This window comes from Triturus cristatus, chromosome 5_1, assembly GCF_964204655.1.
Source record: "Triturus cristatus chromosome 5_1, aTriCri1.1, whole genome shotgun sequence".
NCBI classification, from domain to species: domain Eukaryota; kingdom Metazoa; phylum Chordata; class Amphibia; order Caudata; family Salamandridae; genus Triturus; species Triturus cristatus.
In genome coordinates this window covers 320,079,041-320,097,564 of record NC_140587.1, presented here as the reverse complement: position 1 = coordinate 320,097,564, position 18,524 = coordinate 320,079,041, and the positions used below count along the sequence as shown (strand labels likewise).

At 45.6% G+C, this 18,524-nt stretch overlaps 1 protein-coding gene across 1 annotated transcript in view; it reads left to right on the top strand.

Moving 5' to 3' along the window:
• MAL2 (mal, T cell differentiation protein 2) overlaps positions 1-18,524 on the top strand; it is a 151,042-nt gene that overhangs the window by 128,254 nt on the left and 4,264 nt on the right. Inside the window, exon 4 of the mRNA XM_085605059.1 lies at positions 17,691-17,846. Within this exon, the coding sequence (XP_085461185.1) occupies positions 17,691-17,846 (156 nt within the window). The remainder of the gene's footprint in view (positions 1-17,690; positions 17,847-18,524) is intronic.

Here is an 18,524-nt window from a genome sequence, read left to right as displayed (position 1 = left end):
TGTACCAATTGGGGCCCCGTAATATATGTTCTGTGTAGAATTTTTAATTGCACCAGGCGGAGCCGGGCTGAGATTGCTACTGTTTTGGGGGATGAAATGGCCGCCTGCCACCCTTCGTCGTCTAGTTCTATTCCGTCCTCAGTCCATTTTTCCCGCAGTAGGGTCAGGGAGTCAGGCATGTTATTAATTATCTTCCTGTAAGTCAGAGATATGGCACGCTCTGGGAGATATCCATCAAGGAGTCTGTCCTCCAGCGGGGAGTTAGCTGGTAGGGCGGCGTCCCTTGGCAAAGCGGCCTGTAGCGCGTGGCGGACCTGAAGATATCTGAACAACTCTGAGTCAGCCATTGAGTGTTGCGTCTGGAGCGTGTTAAACGACTTCACTCCCTCCGCCGTCCAGAGATCTCCGATAGTGGAAATACCGATCAGGTCCCACTTATCAAAACCTTTTGAGTCGCCCAGGTATCCTAACTTTTGTGAGTCCCAGAGCGGGGTGGCTAGCGTAAGTTTGTTCGCCCAACCCAGCGATTTTGTCGCCGTATGCCATACCCTAACCGTGTGGTTGGTGGGCCCCGTAAGCGGGATCTTGCCAGGTGTGGAGTACAGTGCACGGTTGTAGGTCCCGCCGGGGAGTAGCCAGCGGTCCATACGAAATCCAGGGGCATCAGGGGGGCCATAAGTGCCATGGTTGATGGCTGTGAGGTGAGCCGCCCAATAGTATTTTTTAATGTCAGGCAGCCCAATTTCACCGTCATACCACCCAAGTGTGAGCTTTGTGAAGGCTATACGTGGCCGTCCATCCCAGAGGAGGTCCCTCTGCAAGCTCTCGATCTCCCTAAAGTATGAATTGGGCACAGGGTCCGCGGCGTTCTGAAGTGCGTATAGAAAGCGTGGGAGGGACATCATTTTGAACAGCGCTGCCTTGCCCAACAAGGAAATAGGGAGCGTTTTCCAATGTACGATGTCGCTTTTGAGGCGTTGCAAGGGTGGGCCCAAATTGCGGGAATATCTGCAAATACATTCTTATCTCAAAGCCTACTTTCCTGCATGAGTGTTAATTCAAATATTGACTTATTTTTTCATTACATTCTTGCCAACAGCATCATATCTCCTCCCATAAAGAATAACTGAGGCATTCCATCACCAGTGTTCTAAGAAGGGGAGATTTCTGGGTAAGGGGATGGGAAGTGGAAAAGGTAAATGAAGTGAGATGAAAAACGTGGCTCAAACCAGTGTTTTAACTACTCTCGCACTATCTTGTTAATCCTAGATCCTTATTTTTCAATGTTGGAGCATGGCCTAGCCAGTGTTTTTTCTATCCTATATTGAAGGCCCTAAATATATTGCTCTGTTTATGCAAACCCCTGCCTGCTTGTGTTTCCACGACCCCAAGGTCATTGTCTAGTTTTTTAAGAAATCACCCTGAATGTGTTCATATTTTAAAATTTGGTTGTTTAGTTGGTAGATGTTTTTCTCTTAAGATGCCACTTGAAATGTATCTTGCAGCCTTGACACACTCCTCGGTGTCCTATTTGACCTTCATAATCTCAATATACGGAATTTTGCCACTGCCAAAGTGGTTGAGAGCCACCTCTTCTGTTGCTAGGTACCGGTAACATTGACATACTGTGTAATGAAACACTACCATGAAGGTTGTCATTCAAAACATTCCATATAGTCAGCCAATATATTGCTGTATTTGTCATTCTCACATCACATGAATTATATCACTTTCAGAGTGGGTACACCTTCAGAAGACTGCGGTGTTACAGAGACCTGCTGTTCTTAGTCACTTGGGAGTGCAATGCCTTGTGTAATGTCTTATAATACCCAAATTTCAACTGGGATCCTGGTAGATGAGTAAAGCGAGACTGCACTAATTCATACCACTCCTCCTCAGAGTAGTCCATTTGTAACGTACGTGGGCACCAGCTTTTCACTTCTCGGGCTACTAGGATTGAAAAAATATGATCTGCAGTAACCCTGTATAGCCCTGATTCCTCTCCCTTTTATTTATTTTAGATACTTTAGAATTTTGGATTGAGGTAGATCAGTAGGTTGTGTCCCTAGAACTGTTTTAAGGAAGTGCATCACTTGCTTGCATTCCCAAAATTGTGAGGCTTCTAACTCAAACTCTTGCTGTATTTCTACAAATATTTAAAGTTGCCCTTCAGTGATTAAATGGTCTGTCCTACTTATGCCTTCGTATTCAAAATCCAACCACACTGTTTCCTTTCTTGCAATAAGTTTGCGTCGGTTGCACCACAATGGTGCCCCTTTGTGTACATTCCTGTCTACTCTTGCCATGTGATTGATGGCAAGCATATTCAATTGAGTGTAAACAATTCAGACACTTGTTTGTCTTTAGTGTGTAATGATCTCAAATCCACTTACTGTACCCAGGAAAGACTTCTCAATGCATACCCATCTCCAGGTTTCCATATTATCCTGTAACTTGTACCTTATCTTGGAAATTTCAGATGATAACCAGTATGTTTCCATGTGAGGAAGTCTCAGTCCTTCATATTCTGTGACTGCTTGTAAATTGGTCCATTTAAGTCATGGTTTACTGCTCTCCGAGGCAAATATTATTTTTCTTGTTCAGTTTATTAAGCTGGGTTGTAGGAATCCTTAATGGGATCATTGGAAATACATATTTAAAGCGCACTGTCACATTCCTATTAAATTCTTGAACTTTCCCACACAGTGATAACAGTAGTTTCGCCCATTTGTCGAAGTCTGCTGTCATCTTCTCTAATAATGGGGTAATGTGGTCTTCCATTATGTGTTCCAGTCACCTACTCACAATTATTCTGAGATTCCTATGGTGCAAGTCGTAGCATCTCATGGGGATATTGTCTAAAGATGCCACTGTTGTTGTTCTGGTCAGGGCGAGGGATTCATTTATCCCAGTTGAAGCAATATCCAGAGATGTTCGTGAACTGGGATATCTATGCAATGAGGGGCACTATGGATGAAATCGGGTCAGAATGAGTGACTAGTAGGTCATCTGCATAAACAGAACTTTATGTTCTCCCATAGTGTTATCATTCCTTTTATGTATTCTATTTAATTGCATTTGCTAGTAGCTCAAGAACCGCGTAAATAGCTGAGCGGTACCCAAGTGCCCCCATCTTCCTTTGTGATTGGCTCCGCCCTCCTCCGTTGGCTTAAAATGGACTTAGCGGGCCATTCTATTAGCTATCCTCTGGCTTGCCCCACTGCTGGTATGACCAACCTTTATAGGAATTCCCAAGAGTCCAACCCACAAAGGCCATCCAATTTCGGCAAATACATTTTGGCACATATTTGGTAGCTGGGACTCTGTAAAAAGGCAACTGCAGAAATTACGCTTCGGTGTGTTCCTAACAAACTAGCCAATAAACCAATGCTGTAAGAAATCTAGAACGTCTATGTCAAGTGTATTTAAAGAAGTTAACAGTTTAGAAGAAAACGTAAAAGTAGAGTTAATAAAAAGTAATAATATGGGTTGAATGGTCAAGTACCAGAGATTATTATTATTATTATTATTATTATTATTAAGTGATTTATAGAGCGCCTGGTGACCCGTAGGCATCCCCGCGCTGTAAATTTGTGAGAACCAAGAGATGGGGACCTGGGGAACTATTTGGGAAACAGGAAGGTTTTTAGTTTTTTTCGGAAGAGGGCGTGACAAGGTTCCAGACGCAAATTGCGAGGAAGTGAGTTCCATTCTGCGGAGGCTTTGACAGAGAAGCGTCGGCCACCGGTGCGAGCCTTCTTGAACTTGGGAACTGTGGCCAGATGATCGCCATCAGAGCGAAGGAGTCTGGGGGCCTTGTATGGGATGATCATGTTTTTCAGGGCGGCTGGACCAACACCGTTGATAAGTTTATGGGTGGTGCACAGGGCTTTAAACTCTACTCGCTGGCGAACAGGAAGCCAGTGCAGAGCCTTAAGAGCAGGCTTGGCAGAGGCTCTGGGAGGGAGGTTCATAATGAGCCTTGCCGCCGCGTTTTGGGTCCGTTGGAGTTTGGCCAGGGTAAATTCAGGTGTGCCGAGGTAGACTGCGTTGCTATAGTCGAGCCGGGCTAAAATGAGCCCTTGGACCAATAGTTTCCTGGATAGGGGCGGAAGGAGAGGGAGAATCTTGCGAATTGACCGCAAGAGGCCAAAGCATGTTCCAGCAGTTTTGGCTGCCTGGGTCTTCATGGTGAGGTCAGGTTCCAGCCATACTCCTAGTGTTTTAATTTCTTTTTTTGGTGTAGGGATTTCACCAAAGGCGTCCGGCCAAACTGATGGTGGGATGGAGGTCCATTGATTGCCTAAGAGCATGATTTCGGTTTTTGCACCGTTCAGCTTCAGGGAAGATTCGCACATCCATGTCTGAATATCCTGGAGACAGTTCAGCAGGCTGTCTGGGTGTTTATCCAGGTGGGACAGAGAGACGACAAGTTGAGTGTCGTCTGCATAGTTTACTATTTTTATCCCGTAAGGGGTCACGACATCTTCAAGGGGGGCCATGTAGACATTAAACAGGGTGGGACTAAGCGAAGACCCCTGAGGGACACCACATCTGAGTGGGAGTGGGTCTGAACGTGAGTTGCCGTCCCACACCTGAAATGAGCGACCGGATAAGAAGGAGTCAATCCAAGCATGTGCAGAACCCACAATTCCTGCCCTGGCCAGGCGATGGAGAAGGACACGGTGGTCCACCGTATCAAAGGCGGCACTGAGATCCAGGAGGATCACTGCCACTGATCCTCCTGAATCCAGGATGCACCTTGCCTCCTCGATTACGGAGAGGAGGGCAGTGTCCGTGCCATGGCCGGGCCGGAAACCTGTTTGGGATTGACGAAGGAGATTGTTTGTCTCAAGGAATTTGGATAACTGTACGTTCACTAATTTCTCAGCCATCTTGCTGATACAAGGAAGGAGCGTTATGGGTCTGTAGTTGGCCATGTCGTCCGGGTTCAGTTGGGGCTTTTTCAACAGAGCCTTGACAACAGCGTTCTTCCAGTTGGGAGGCACTGTGCCTTGGGAGAGAGAGGTGTTAATGAGATCCCTGATGATGGGGGCTATGCTGGGAGACACGGTTTTTAAAAATCTAACCGGGGCCGGGTCAAGGGGGGATCCGCTTTTCATTTTGGCCAGCGTGGAGGTGACCTCAGTAAGGGAAACTTCTCTGAAAGAGGGCAGCTGCGGGCTGTTAATGCAGGCCTCTATATCCGTGTGGTTATGAGGGTTGATGGTAGGGAGGGAGTCCAGTATACGCGATATTTTGGAATCGAAATAGGTGGCCAGGTCCTTGCTTCTATCCGGGGGAGGGGGGCAAGTGGCGGGTGCCATAGGAATATGAAGTAGTTCTTTGACTATAAGGTAAGATTCTTTTGAGGAATTAGTGGCATTTTTTATTCTGTTGTCATAGAATACGGCCTTGGCTAGCTTTAGGGCAGATTTGTAGCGTCTTACCGAGCTGTGGTACATGTCCTTATTACTGTGGAGCCAGTCCTTTCTCCACTGTCTCTCAGCCTTTTTGCACTCTTTGCGGAGAGCTCTGAGTTCAGAGTTGTACCATGGGGCATGGCCCTTTATCCTGTTTTTGTTCTCACGATTTTTTATGGGGATGATACTGTCGAGGGAGGAGGAGATCCATTCTCTGAATTGAGTATCAGCGGTGGAAGGGTCCTCCAAGAGAGTAGGGGTCGAGGAGTCCAGGGCTTTGGACCAGTCCTCCACCGAGAGTTTGGCCCACGATCTGTCTCTGGTGAAGGTAGAGGGTTTTTGGGGTTTCTTGAATGCCCCTGGTAGGTGGGTCGTGACCAGGAAATGGTCCGTCCACGGGAGTGGTTGGGAATTTATGAATTGGAGAGAGGGGATGTTAGAAAACACCGGATCAAGTAGGTGCCCTTTCGTATGCGTTGCACCGGAATTGGCAAGGAGAAGGCCATAGGCCGCCAGGTCACGAATTAGCTCGGATGCTCCTGTGTCTAGTGGATCATCGAAGTGTATGTTTAGGTCTCCTGTTATTAGAAAGTTAGATGTCAAGTGGGCCGAGGAAGAGACGATTTCCAAAAGGGCGGCCGAGAAGGGGCCGAAGTGGCCGGGAGGCCGGTACACCAAGAGGCCTGACAGGGAGCTAGTCGAGGATAACTGGATCGTAAAGAGGCAGCTCTCTGACTCCTGGGTCTGAATCTCGTGGGTTCGACAAGCGAAGTGATCCCGGTGGATGATGGCTAATCCACCTCCTCTACCTAAGGGGCGTGGTTGAGACATGATAAGGAAGCCCGGGGGTAAAGCCAATACTATGTCCGAATTGGAATGCTCAGTGATCCACGTTTCGGTGAGGAAAAGTATGTCCAGATTAAGATCGACAATGAGATGGTTAATGAGCAGGGCATGCTTGGGAAGCGATCTGCAATTCAATGTCGAAATTTTGAGGACAGGGGGTGGAGCAGAGGGTTTAGGAAGGAGTATCTTTCCTGGTTTGCAAGTGTTACAGCTGGTAAAAGGACCATTGGGACCGTGCATTACGTGACAAGTGCTGATTTTAGAGGGTCTGAGGCTGAGTAGCTCTCTGCGAGAGTAGCTTACCTTTGTGGCGGTGGAGTCGGCCATGGAGTCTGGCCCTAGGCCCGGTCGTGCGCAGACGGGCTTGCCTTAGGCGCGCCTTCGGCGCGCAAACGGCGCTCCCGCTGCGCTCGTCCGCTGCGCTGGTATGGCCGGCACATTTGTAGTGCTTGAGGGTGGGCGTGGCCTCGCTGAGGGCGTGGCTGCCGCCTTGGGCGTTTCCCTGTCTCAGCGCAGGTCGCTGTCTCAGGGAAGGTGGAGGAGGGCTGTGTCAGCGCGTGGGGTGAGCGCTTTAAACAGGTGAGCTCCCAGGTTTTTAAAATTACACACACGAGCACAAATTACAAGTTTTAAAAGTCAAAATAGTGGTCACAGTCCTCCGGCTTCCGCCTCAGAGGATACACACAAAGTAATGACAAACCGCTTGTTCTCAGCGTTTTTGTAGTGCTTGAGGGTGGGCGTGGCCTCGCTGTGGGCGTGGCTGCCGCCTTGGGCGTTTCCCTGTCTCAGCGCAGGTCGCTGTCTCAGGGAAGGTGGAGGAGGGCTGTGTCAGCGCGTGGGGTGAGCGCTTTAAACAGGTGAGCTCCCAGGTTTTTAAAATTACACACACGAGCACAAATTACAAGTTTTAAAAGTCAAAATAGTGGTCACAGTCCTCCGGCTTCCGCCTCAGAGGATACACACAAAGTAATGACAAACCGCTTGTTCTCAGCGTTTTTGTAGTGCTTGAGGGTGGGCGTGGCCTCGCTGTGGGCGTGGCTGCCGCCTTGGGCGTTTCCCTGTCTCAGCGCAGGTCGCTGTCTCAGGGAAGGTGGAGGAGGGCTGTGTCAGCGCGTGGGGTGAGCGTTTTAAACAGGTGAGCTCCCAGGTTTTTAAAATTACACACACAAGATTAGGGTGGCACCACTTTATATTGTATGGGCGTGCTACTCGTGGGCCCTGGACACCTTTTTTCCAGAGTTGCCAACACCCAGAGGGTACCTGGAAGAATGGTGCTTTACTGGCTACCCACTGATTTTCCGCTGAGTATCTGGGCTGGTTTCAAAGCCGGCAGGCGTGTTTGGTGTTTGAGTGAGTCAACGCGTGGCTGGTTATACAATATATAGCAAGTGTGACATCTGGAATCCTGTGGGACTCTGTTGTATGCATCATTGAGCCCAGTACTGTCAGTGATCTATATCAGCATAACTGGAGGAGGTTTGTGTCTGTATAGATATCAAAAGGAAACATTTTAGAATGGGGCGTGGTTCAACAAGTGAGCACTGAGTGGTGTCGACTGGTTTTATCACAGTTCAGCTTTTTTGGCAGTGTAAAGCACACCCAGGGTTAGGCTGCTGACATATGTTGTAGGCAGCAGGGAATACCGTGTAACACAGTGCTGAGGAGCCCATCAGTTTGAGTGACTGGCAGGCATTTTGGCGTCAGGCTGGCCATCTTGCTTTAGTATAAATTGTCTGTCTTCATTTAATGGACCTATATGGATGACATTGATAACCGTTCCTTACTTAGCAGCTTTCACTCTGTTACTGTGAAGGAACAGATATTGAGCCCTATGTCAGAAGTTTCTTCCTGGAATTCCTGCATATGTCAAATGCCTCCAGCTTGATTATTAATTTGATATATCATGCTTCTCTTAGTAAAACCCTACGGCTTAACACCCTTGCATCATCACAGTAAAGTTATTACATTTTCAGCATCTGGAGGGGTGCACTCTTCATCTTTACTGTCGTGTTTGGTATTGCAAAATATATATTTAGCATCATGTTATGCATGTACACCGCCCTTTGAGGAGACCCTAATGTAGAAAACTTATTTTGGAGTACCTGGCACAACCTGTGGAGTAACGGTCAGTATTTCTTCAGCTATCTCGCTTAGGCTAATTGCACTGATTGAAACAGGTTTATTTGCGCAGATCAGTCTCTCCAGCTGTTTAGTTGGACATTGTGTTTTATTTTGTATATTGTAAAATGTATTATTTGATTGTTTCCGTACTTCATTCAAGGGTGTAAATGGTTTCTCATTTACTGTGTCCCGAGTTTCTCCTATTCCCCTCTCAAAGTTTTATGCACCATAGGGTGATTCACAGCTCTTTCCACTGCTGCGTTTAATTGGAGATCCAGTGGTCAATTGTCTTAACATCACACCTGCAAGATGTAGTGTAGGTACAGTAGTACAACTGTCTCTAGATGTGAACGCTCCGCAATGCTGATGTTCACTGTGAAAGGGCTGGATAATCCAATTGAAGTGGGTATTGCTAATGATGTCGTAGATCTCACTGTGTTTGTGCTGAGTCTGTACCAGGCACCTTGGACATCAATGAGTCGAGTACATTGCTCAAGAGGTCAGTTCCAGTACTAATTGTGAAACTAACTGTAAAACATTTCCCTTCAACTGCTCTTTCACCTCTGCAGATCCTGGTAGGGGTAGTATGTGGTTGTAAAGGGCACAGCTCATGGTGTTAGCTGGGCCCTCTGTAACTCACCAGGTACCGGTGCTATATTCATGTCTGACAGACCTGTAATCCTCTATGAAACACTTCACATTCCCATGGGCCCCATTCACATTTTGATGCTTGTATTGGTCCAAAGAAGTAACCATATCAAGCACATGAGTATGAAGTCATACATGTTACATTGTTGCGTCATGCACCAGGACCGTTAGAAAATTCTGGAAGGGCTACCTCTAAGAGACCCACCTCACTGTGAACTCAGTCTAGCTGTGATCTGATACAATGACTTTGAAACTGTTGGGAGGGATCTAAATTGCTTTATTTATTTGCAAAGTTTTATATAGCGCTGGCTTGACCTGGAGGTATCAAAACGCTTTACATGAGGATCAGTGAGTTACAGGTTCCATAATTGTATAGACATAGGAGAAAAGAAAAATAAATAATAAACCATGAAATTACACAATAATGTTAGATTATTAGTGCGTACACGCGTCTTATAGGGAGTGAAAAGGTAGAGGGTGAAAGGTAAACAGGGGTAGGGAATGCAGGTAGGAAAAACACAATGGTGAGGTGAGGAAACCTATGTCCGGCTGGGTAGGTGCTGGCCGAGGGGTGAACCAGAGCCAAACTCCTCTATAGCTGCATATGACCGCTCCACCAGGCATTAGCCAAAGTTGCTCTGGCACCGCGGCTTTACATGAGGATCAGCGAGTTACAGGTTACAAAATTACATCAGTTACAGGAGTCAAGAATAAATGTAAGGAGAAAACCAGTGATTACACAGTAACGAGCTATTAACGTATAAGCTAGGAAGGGGAGGTAGCCACAGGATCACGGAGGGAGGAGGCGGTGGAGGGAAGGAAACACAACAGGGAGACAAAGAAAAACTATGTCCAATGTCCGGCTGCGTAGGTGACGGCTGAGGGGGTGAACCAGAGCCAAACTCCTCTATAGCTGCCTAAAAAGCTCCACCGGGCATCAGCCATGTTGCTCAGTCTCCACGGTAAGTACAATATTCATGGTTTCTGCCCGGGGGGCCTCGCCATAGCTCCAACTGCTGCACCAGACCCAGTGTTACTGGGAAACCCTGAGCGTAATTCAAACATCAAGCGGTGTTTCCGTGGCGCTTGTCCAGCTGGTTCCTCAGACTGTGCTGCAGCGCGTTCCATGTCTTCCTCAATAGTTCCTGTATTCCAGTGTAATCAAACAGTGAGGTGGGGAGATGTTTGGCAGGCTGACTCTCTTTCAAGCCAGGCTGTTTCTGGCAGAATATGGTAGGATCTGTCAAAGCTGTGCACTCTTCATTAAGGCTAGGCATGCAGCAAAATCAAGAAATGCGGGGGCCCGGGCCTTTCATCAGCAGGTAGTAGCAATAGTAGATCACCGTTCTAGGGGCTCTGTCACAGGAAGCTTTATATTGAATTGTACCCAGGAGGTCCCTTTGCAAACCTGCTGGGAAACCGCTTTTATTGTATTGTGTATTGGTGTTGGAAAATGAAGACATATAGAGCTCAAGGGACAACTTTCATTGCTGTCATCTGGGTTCTGGATCAGAAAAATAAGACCACAGGATCCTTGAAAATCCTGTGTAAGCTTTTGATGACTATAAGCTTTGTTTCACATAGCAGAGAGGGGCACTGCAGTGGCTCAACAGTAATTCTTTAAGGTAGGCAAGAAGACCTCTACGTTCCTGACCTCTTCCTTTAAATGTTGGAACAATCAAATCTAATCACTTGTCCAGTCCAAATCTCAGAGCCTAGGGCATACATGCTTTACACAGAATGGTGTAAAATTGTTAAATGCCTACACACTACCTACGGTCTCACCTGCTAAATTAGCAGCCCTAAGCTCTCTTATCATGGTTGAAGTTCTAACACATGCCCTCAGAAGATCAATGAAGATGTAGACTGCGAGCCATTATGGCCATCCATCAATTTCTACCATGCTTTGTTCATTTCCTAGCTCCTAAGTTGGAGGGTGCTATTCAGTACAGCAATGGCTTTTGGCATTCTGTCCTCCAAATGCATGATGCGCTTTCCAAAACCAGTTTCATTGCTAAATGCTAATTCAAAGGTGTACGTCAAATGCCTGCAGCTACGTTAGTGGAAGCCTTTTGGAGGACAGGGTGACGTGATTAACTGTGCTTTAACTACGTCTGCCTTTCAGAGGAGATCATCTGTGGCAAGAGTCCACCCAGATGGTCTCATGCCATATGTGCCAGTTTATTAATTTTGGGGCTCTTAGCGAACAGCCAAGTACACCTTTTCTTTTCAAAGCATTACTACCATCAGCTCACTGGGCTGTAGTGGACTAGCGGTGGCAGCAACAACTGCACTCCGCTACAAGCCTCGGGACAAGCTTTTTTGTTTGTTTTAGTCATGCATCCATTTTGGCTCTCCTGTGCTTCGATGGCACAATATGGAGTTTGGAGGAGTCCTGCATTTCAATTGCTGCCTGGCAGGCTCCCTCCAAAGTATTCTTGAGATCCTTTGCAATGGTTACGGCTCTAGAGTGTGGAGCTAGGAGACAAAGGTGCCCTTTGAAGACTAGAGATAGTCATTGCCCTCTTCCTGCACTATTCTCTCCCAGGGCTGTTACCCCCAGACAGCTTGAGGTAGCTGAGTGAGGAAACACCTCACTCTTTTCTGCCTTTGTTTTGAGTCTCTCCGGCAGGGAACTCCCAGTTCCACCAAACCTTTCTGCTGATGCTAGAGGGCAATGTCAGTGGCTTGTCCAGTTTGGAGTGATCAACATAAAGTCAGAAACCTCCTAAAACTAGCCCCAGGGCATGGCCTATGGTATTCAAAATCTGTGTTAGCAAACTGAGTAAATATGAGGCAGAAACCCCAGTGAAGACCAAGGAATACTTTTGAGAGTCAGGGTTTGGGTCATTAACTGCTAATTTCCCTTGCCAGGTTTGGGACCAGGAATCTGGAAGTTCTGCATCCCGCTGAAAAGAGTAGCCTTTAGATCATCTTGAGAGACAGAGCCCATTAAATGCTGACAATAAAGAGTTGCGGAAGTACCGTTGCATGAAGGAAATGCTGCCCAGAAAAGAAGGGACATGAGGGGCTTTACATGAAGAATTGTAGTTAGCCTGCTGTTCTTCAAGGAAGGATCTGCATCACCAGGCCATGATGTGAGGCCTTGTGACTCTGGCCCCAGAGGGTGTCAACGTGTACCCTGAATCTGTGATTGTGTGTGTATATGTGTAGTTTCCCCTTCCCCTATTGCACTCCCTCCCAACCAGTCCATGGAGAACTCTGGGAGGTGGCCAGTGAAGGCTAGCATGACTGCACAGGATAGATGAGACAAAGTGTATTGGACGTTTGGGGCCAGAGGACATCCACAAGGAGTTCCCTCCAGTAAGAGAAAACTGAGTGTGGTCGTGCCCAGATGGGGTCTGCAAAGCCATGCCTGCTCATATTCTCTGAGTCAGTGGCAAGCACCTGCCAGCAGAGGGGGTTTCAGATATTAGAATATGCAGCACCTCTCACTGTGGTTCATGTGCAGGCGCACACCAGCATAAACCGCTTCCCTGACTACCCTGGCCGGTGGAAGTGGCTAGAACTATGTTTGGCTATTTAAAGGAACCTGTATAATTGTGACATTATGGGGACTATTGCGGACACTGGGGCGATTTCGACTGCAATGATGACAATACCATATAATAGTGTTGTTAGATCGTAACATACTGGTACCCCAGGGGAATATATGATACCCAGAGGGGTGTACTTGCTGTACAGTTATGGTTCTCAGAGTACTGTAAGCGTCACGCCAGGACCGCAGAGGTAAAAGACTCTCATTGCTACAGCTTGAGCCAAGTAATCCTTGATTGCCCTTGGAATTCTGAAAAAAGATCCTTCGGCATGGCAAAATAAACATGGACTCCTAAAGCAATAGACTTTGGGGTTTTCATTTAGTAATAGGAATACTTTAGGTATTAGATTAATTTGTGCTTAGCATAAATAAAATACACATATATGAAAGCAGTTGAATCCCTGCGACAACTGGCATTCACAAAATAATTTACTCTGCTTTGGTGGATTGGAGAGATCAAAGTAAGACTCCTCACGTAATTGCTCTCAAGTGGGAGTGATGAAACATTTTTCAAGCCCTCTGCCATCTTTAAAAGGAATGAGTTTTTAATGTATTAATTCTTGACATATATAGTTGTAAGCTGTCTAGATCAGATGAAATTCAGGTGGTTGAATACTAAAAGTGTACCTAACCAATCAAGCAATCTTTATATCTATAGTTAACTTGGTGTATAATTATTAATATTGCCACCTTTCGGTGTCCATCTAATGTTGAACTCTCCCGCCCTTTCAGTGACTGCATTAGAAGGGAACTACGGTGAAACTTTACACACTGGATATACTATTAGAGGCTTGATTTTCAGTCCCAGCAAAGATCAGTAGCTGGGGGCCTAAAAAGAGTAATAACGAGGGATTCTTACCATGTTGGGTGGTATTCTTGCAGTTGAAGTGCACAAAATGAAGTTGACACCCTCAGAATGTGCATTCACTCACACTCAAGGTAAGCAAGCAAGTTTTTGGCTCCATCTCCATGCCCTGATGTAGAGCCGACAAACCAATTAACAAGAAGCCTTTAATCAAAATTAAATTGCTGTCTCATGTGTGGAGGGGAGTTGTGTTCTCTCAGGCCACATCTAATTCTAGTAATTTTGTACCGCTTCCCTAAACCTCTCCCTTTTTTTGAGGTTCCCTCAAAAGATCGCAGACCTCTCCTGGTGTTCAGGCGTGCTAAAGTCTCCATACACTGAATTCTTGTTCTCTGAAAACCTGCCCCTCTTTCATGGGAAGGCCAGTCAACTCCCTGTGAGCAGGATTTTATAACATTGAGGAGGGGATACTTCAGCCAAGCAACCAACCCACATACTAATAGGTTCTTCTACAAACACATATGGTTCACATTTTCCCACTGGGCTTTACCCATGTGGGTCAGTTACCTTACCTGGTTTATATTTCATGCCATGTTCTCCACTGCCAGGTGGGCCACTAGCTTTGTGTTGTCCACTTTCCTATATAAACTTTCGAACCATTTGTTAAAAACTGCTTTCATGGAAGACTGCTTTCTTAGCTGCAGTTACCTCTGTGGCACTCATTATTGATATCTTACTGCCTTTGGCTGCACACTCTGGGCGTCAGAAACCTGGATTGCATTGATACCCTAATTTGCAAAATTGCAACTTTGATTTGTCAGTTGGGGAATATTAAACCTCCCAATAGAGCCTCATAGTTGAGTTGACTTAATAAATTAGGCTTCCCTCATCAGCACAGCATCTTCTAAGTTCAAAGTATTTAAGGTCTTGCCTTCCATAGTCTGCCCAAAATTTCAGACCTATGCATCAGTGAGATTAGTCACTGGTCTTTCTGGAGTCTCACACTTCCTCTGCTGGTGAGGTCTTACACAGAAATAACACAGGTAAAATATTTCATTTGAACCAGGGAAGTAGATTCCTCTGAATAACGTTCCAAGAGTTCGGGTGACTGCACCGAAGACAATGCTTCTTCCAAAGCAGCTTCAATATGTATTATCTACTTTTCCTTTTTTAATACTCTTTACTTCAAATGATTGTGCATATTCGACACGAGCCATGGCCCTTTTGTTTGCTTTCTCAAATAATATCCCTGTCTAAGAGATCTGCTGGGTGGCTACATAGTCTGCCTCTTATGCACTCTACAAGCACTCCTCATGAGGCGCTCTTTGACCATGAGTTCTTAGTAAAATCTTTTTACTTATTTTACTTTTAATTTTTTTTTTAGAAGTTTTATCTAGCGCTGGCAAGGGGTATCAGAGCTCTTTACAGCAACGTTGTAACATTTATCAGTCAATCGCAGTGCATTAAAAATACAGTTCCGAGAGCCCAGACCTTTATCAGACCATCGCACAGCAGTGAAAATACAGTTTTGTGGGCCTAGTCATTGTCATTCAGTATTAGCGAATTATGATAGTGAAGTTGAGCGTCAAGTCAATTTGTAGACCTTGCAGGAGAGGAACATAAACCTAGGTGGAGTTTCCATGTTGTGATACCTTAATTATTTCCCGAGGGATAGAGGTGCCGGTTTAGGAAGAATTCTTTTAGTTGTCCCTTGAAGCTCATGAAGGAGGGGCTAGTTCTGATATGTACTGGGAGATAGTTCCAGATTTTGGGGGCGTTGCCTCAGAAAGAGCTAGAGAGCTTTTTGTTTGTCTTTTGGGGAGGATGACAAGTGTGTTGGAACTTTTTAGGTTTCTCGTTTGGCTTGCTTTTGTGACTTTAGCTGCAAGCTAATCTAGTTTAACGGCGTGTAGGGATTTGTAGGTGAGACAGGCAGTTTTGAAGCAGCTGCGTGCTTCGATTGGTATCCTGTTTCTTGGCTCTGGTGACCATTCTTGCTCCTGCATTTAGGGTGGCTCTCATGGGGGCTGTGTGTCATTTAGCTGCTCCAGTGAGTGTGGTATTTCCATAGTTTAATCCTGATAGAACTAGTTCTTGCGTTGCAGTTTTTAGGTCATTTGGATGGAGGAAGGGCTTGATTTTGTTCGGTTTTAAGCTATAGAGAGCACCCTTTGCAGTAAACCTTGTGTGAGCTTGAATTTAGAGAGATCGCCAGAGATTTGGCGAAGTTCAATAGGGTAAGCTTGCAGTTCAGGGCGTCCAGGTTACCTGACTCCGGACCACGGGGTTCACGGTTCGATCCCCGGCGCAAGTGGCAGGTTAGCAACAGCTCGCTTAATCTTCCCGACGGCCCCCAGCGCCGGGACACCTCTTCGGAGGTAGCTGTGCGCTTTACAAATGCTGGTATTTTATATCCATTCTTGGACGTCTGGTGAGTATCTGTGGTTGGAGAAGACAAGAGTTTGTTTTTATCTTGGTTGAGTTTGAGGTGATTGTGTAATAGCCAGTTTTGTACTTTTATGAGTGTGGTGTTAAGCTGGCGTATGTCGTTCAGAGAGGATATTTCTAGGTAGAGCTGGGTGTCTTCTGCATAGAGGAGAGGGGGAATATTTGCTTGTCCAAGAATTGCGATGAGGGGCTCCATGTAATGTTGAAGAGTGTCGACAGGAGGGCTGAGCATTATGGGACACCTCTGGTGATAGGTGAAATAGTGGGCATCGCGTTGTGGATTTTTATTAGTAGGGATTGGTTATGCAGAAATTAGGTGAACCATTGCAGAACAGTGCCATCTGCTCCGATTCGTTGTTGCAGGGCGTCCAAGAATAACTTATGGTCTACCATGTCGAAGGCCGCAGATAAGTCAAGGAGGGTGAGCAGGCAGCATCTGTTAGTGTCTAGGGATTTATGAATGTCATCTGTTATGTTCATTATCGCCGTTTCAGTGCTCCATCCCTTCCTGAAACCTAACGGCTGTGAGTTGAGTAGGTTATTGGAGTCCATATGTTGATTGAGTTAGAAGAATGTTTCTTGAATTTTTGCCAGGAAGGGAATGTTGGTGATGGGCCTGAAATTATCAATCAATCCGGTTGCATTTGTAGAGCACACCTTGTGATCCGAAAGGGTATCCAGGTGCTTAGTTCAGGTCTCTGTCAAAGAGCCAGGGCTTGTGTCCCTTCCTTAAATCTGTCAGTGAGGGTGCGGTGCGGAGGTGGAGGGTGTTCCAGGCTTTGGCGATGAGATGCGAGAAAGATCGTCCTCCGGTGCAGCAGCGGTGTATGTGGCCGTAATGTGCGAGGGCAAATATTGGGAACTTTCAGGTCTCTTCATTTTCTTTTAATAAAGGGCGGCGATTTTGCCCTGTTTGAGGAAAGGGCATTAGCCTGTTGCTCAGCGAGTTGTTTATAATATTGGTCCATAGAGGGGTTAAGGCTTGGTTGAGGTTATGTACTTGGTTACCTGATGCAGATTTTTCTTTTCTCCCTGGATTCTATTCTCTTCCAAGATGGGAGTAGGAGAGAGCCAGAAAGTAGCAGTGGAATAACTGTTACTCCTGGTCTGAGGGCTTACTTCTGTTACCTAGACCTTCCTACCTATGTCAATTTCATAATCGCACTGGCCTCTTACTAATGATGAAACTAGCACTGCTACATACTAGATGCATGTTGTAAAGGTCTGAAATACTAGAGAGCTTTAGGAGTAATGGGATCACAGACTTAATTCCATTGAAGCCTATAGCTATTTGCCTAGATTTTTGGGGATGTCATAATACTTCAGATTGGCCCCACACCAATGAGATATTATGATATTTCCTCCTTTCAGAACATAAGTGGCAAATTATACCAGTATGAAACAGTTACTCTCCGTAAGGACACTTATGTTGCTAGTCCTTCTCAGTTACCAGCCACTAACCTTACTCACTATTTGAATAATAGCCTGTGTAGTTTTAGAAGACCCTGAAGGGGCTGCAGTGCTTAGGCCTGGGTGTAGGCAGTGTCGCTCTAGCACCCGTGTTCCAAACCTTTCTTATGTAGGGCAACACAGGCTTGTACCTTGTTTCATATAGTAGGCCACTTCGTGATGGTTCCCGGACCTCCCCTCATGAGGTCAATAAATATGGGATTGTGTCGCAGTGTGCTGAGAGATCCAATAGTATCTTGGTTATTTAATTTACATGTCAATGTTATATATTGTGTTGATTCCGTTTTGTGCGTAACTTGAGCTACACTGCAGAGACTAGGGGCAATTGATGTAAATGCAAAAATGTAACTAACTTCTAAACTTCTTTCAGGATTTTGCTTTCCATTTTTTTGCCTTTGTTTTTTACTTTGGAGCTTTTGTATTGGAAGCTGCAACTGCCTCATTGGCCAGCCTTGTGAGACAAGATAATACTTCTTCTATTCTACAATTAACTGACAACCAGATTGGTCTAAATGTAGCTGCCACAGTAAGTATTTGTGTTGTGTGTGTATATACTCTGTTATTGGGTACTTCGAAAATGTTAAAGCTAAATCTCAAATTGTCATTGATTGTGGTTTGCAAAAATATGTGAAAGCTATCTTAATATTTTGCTATTGACTTTACCTGACCTTGTAAGTGATAAAAAGCATAATGTAGAGGACTGGGGTGAACTGCCAGTAGGTTCAATAACTTCAACATACTTTAGCAAAACAAACCACATTTTTATACATCCTTAGGACAACTCATGTTTGCAAAAAGCCTTGACTGTGGCCGGGCACTAGAATGTTGAATCCATAGCAACCCACTGCATTGGTGGGACCAACTTCAGAACTGGTTTCCAGAGTTTAGGGGATTGCACTTTTTGTCTGTAACAGGTGCCAAATTGATACGATTTAAAGTCCAAGTTGATAGCTTGAGAGCATTGTGACACATGAACAGCTCTTCCATGGAGAGTCTTTACTAAGCCCAGAAGATTGATGCCAACCAAGATCACTGCTTTATTAAAATGTCTTATAATCGGTTCTTCAGAAGCTGAAGTGTCTATTTGACTGTCCCAGAGCCAAAAGAAAGAAATGTATTTAATGAATTTTAGCAAATTTTAGAAAGTGTGACAGAGGACTGTGAGGGGATCTTAAGTGCTTTGATTCAATTTAAAAGTGGGGGC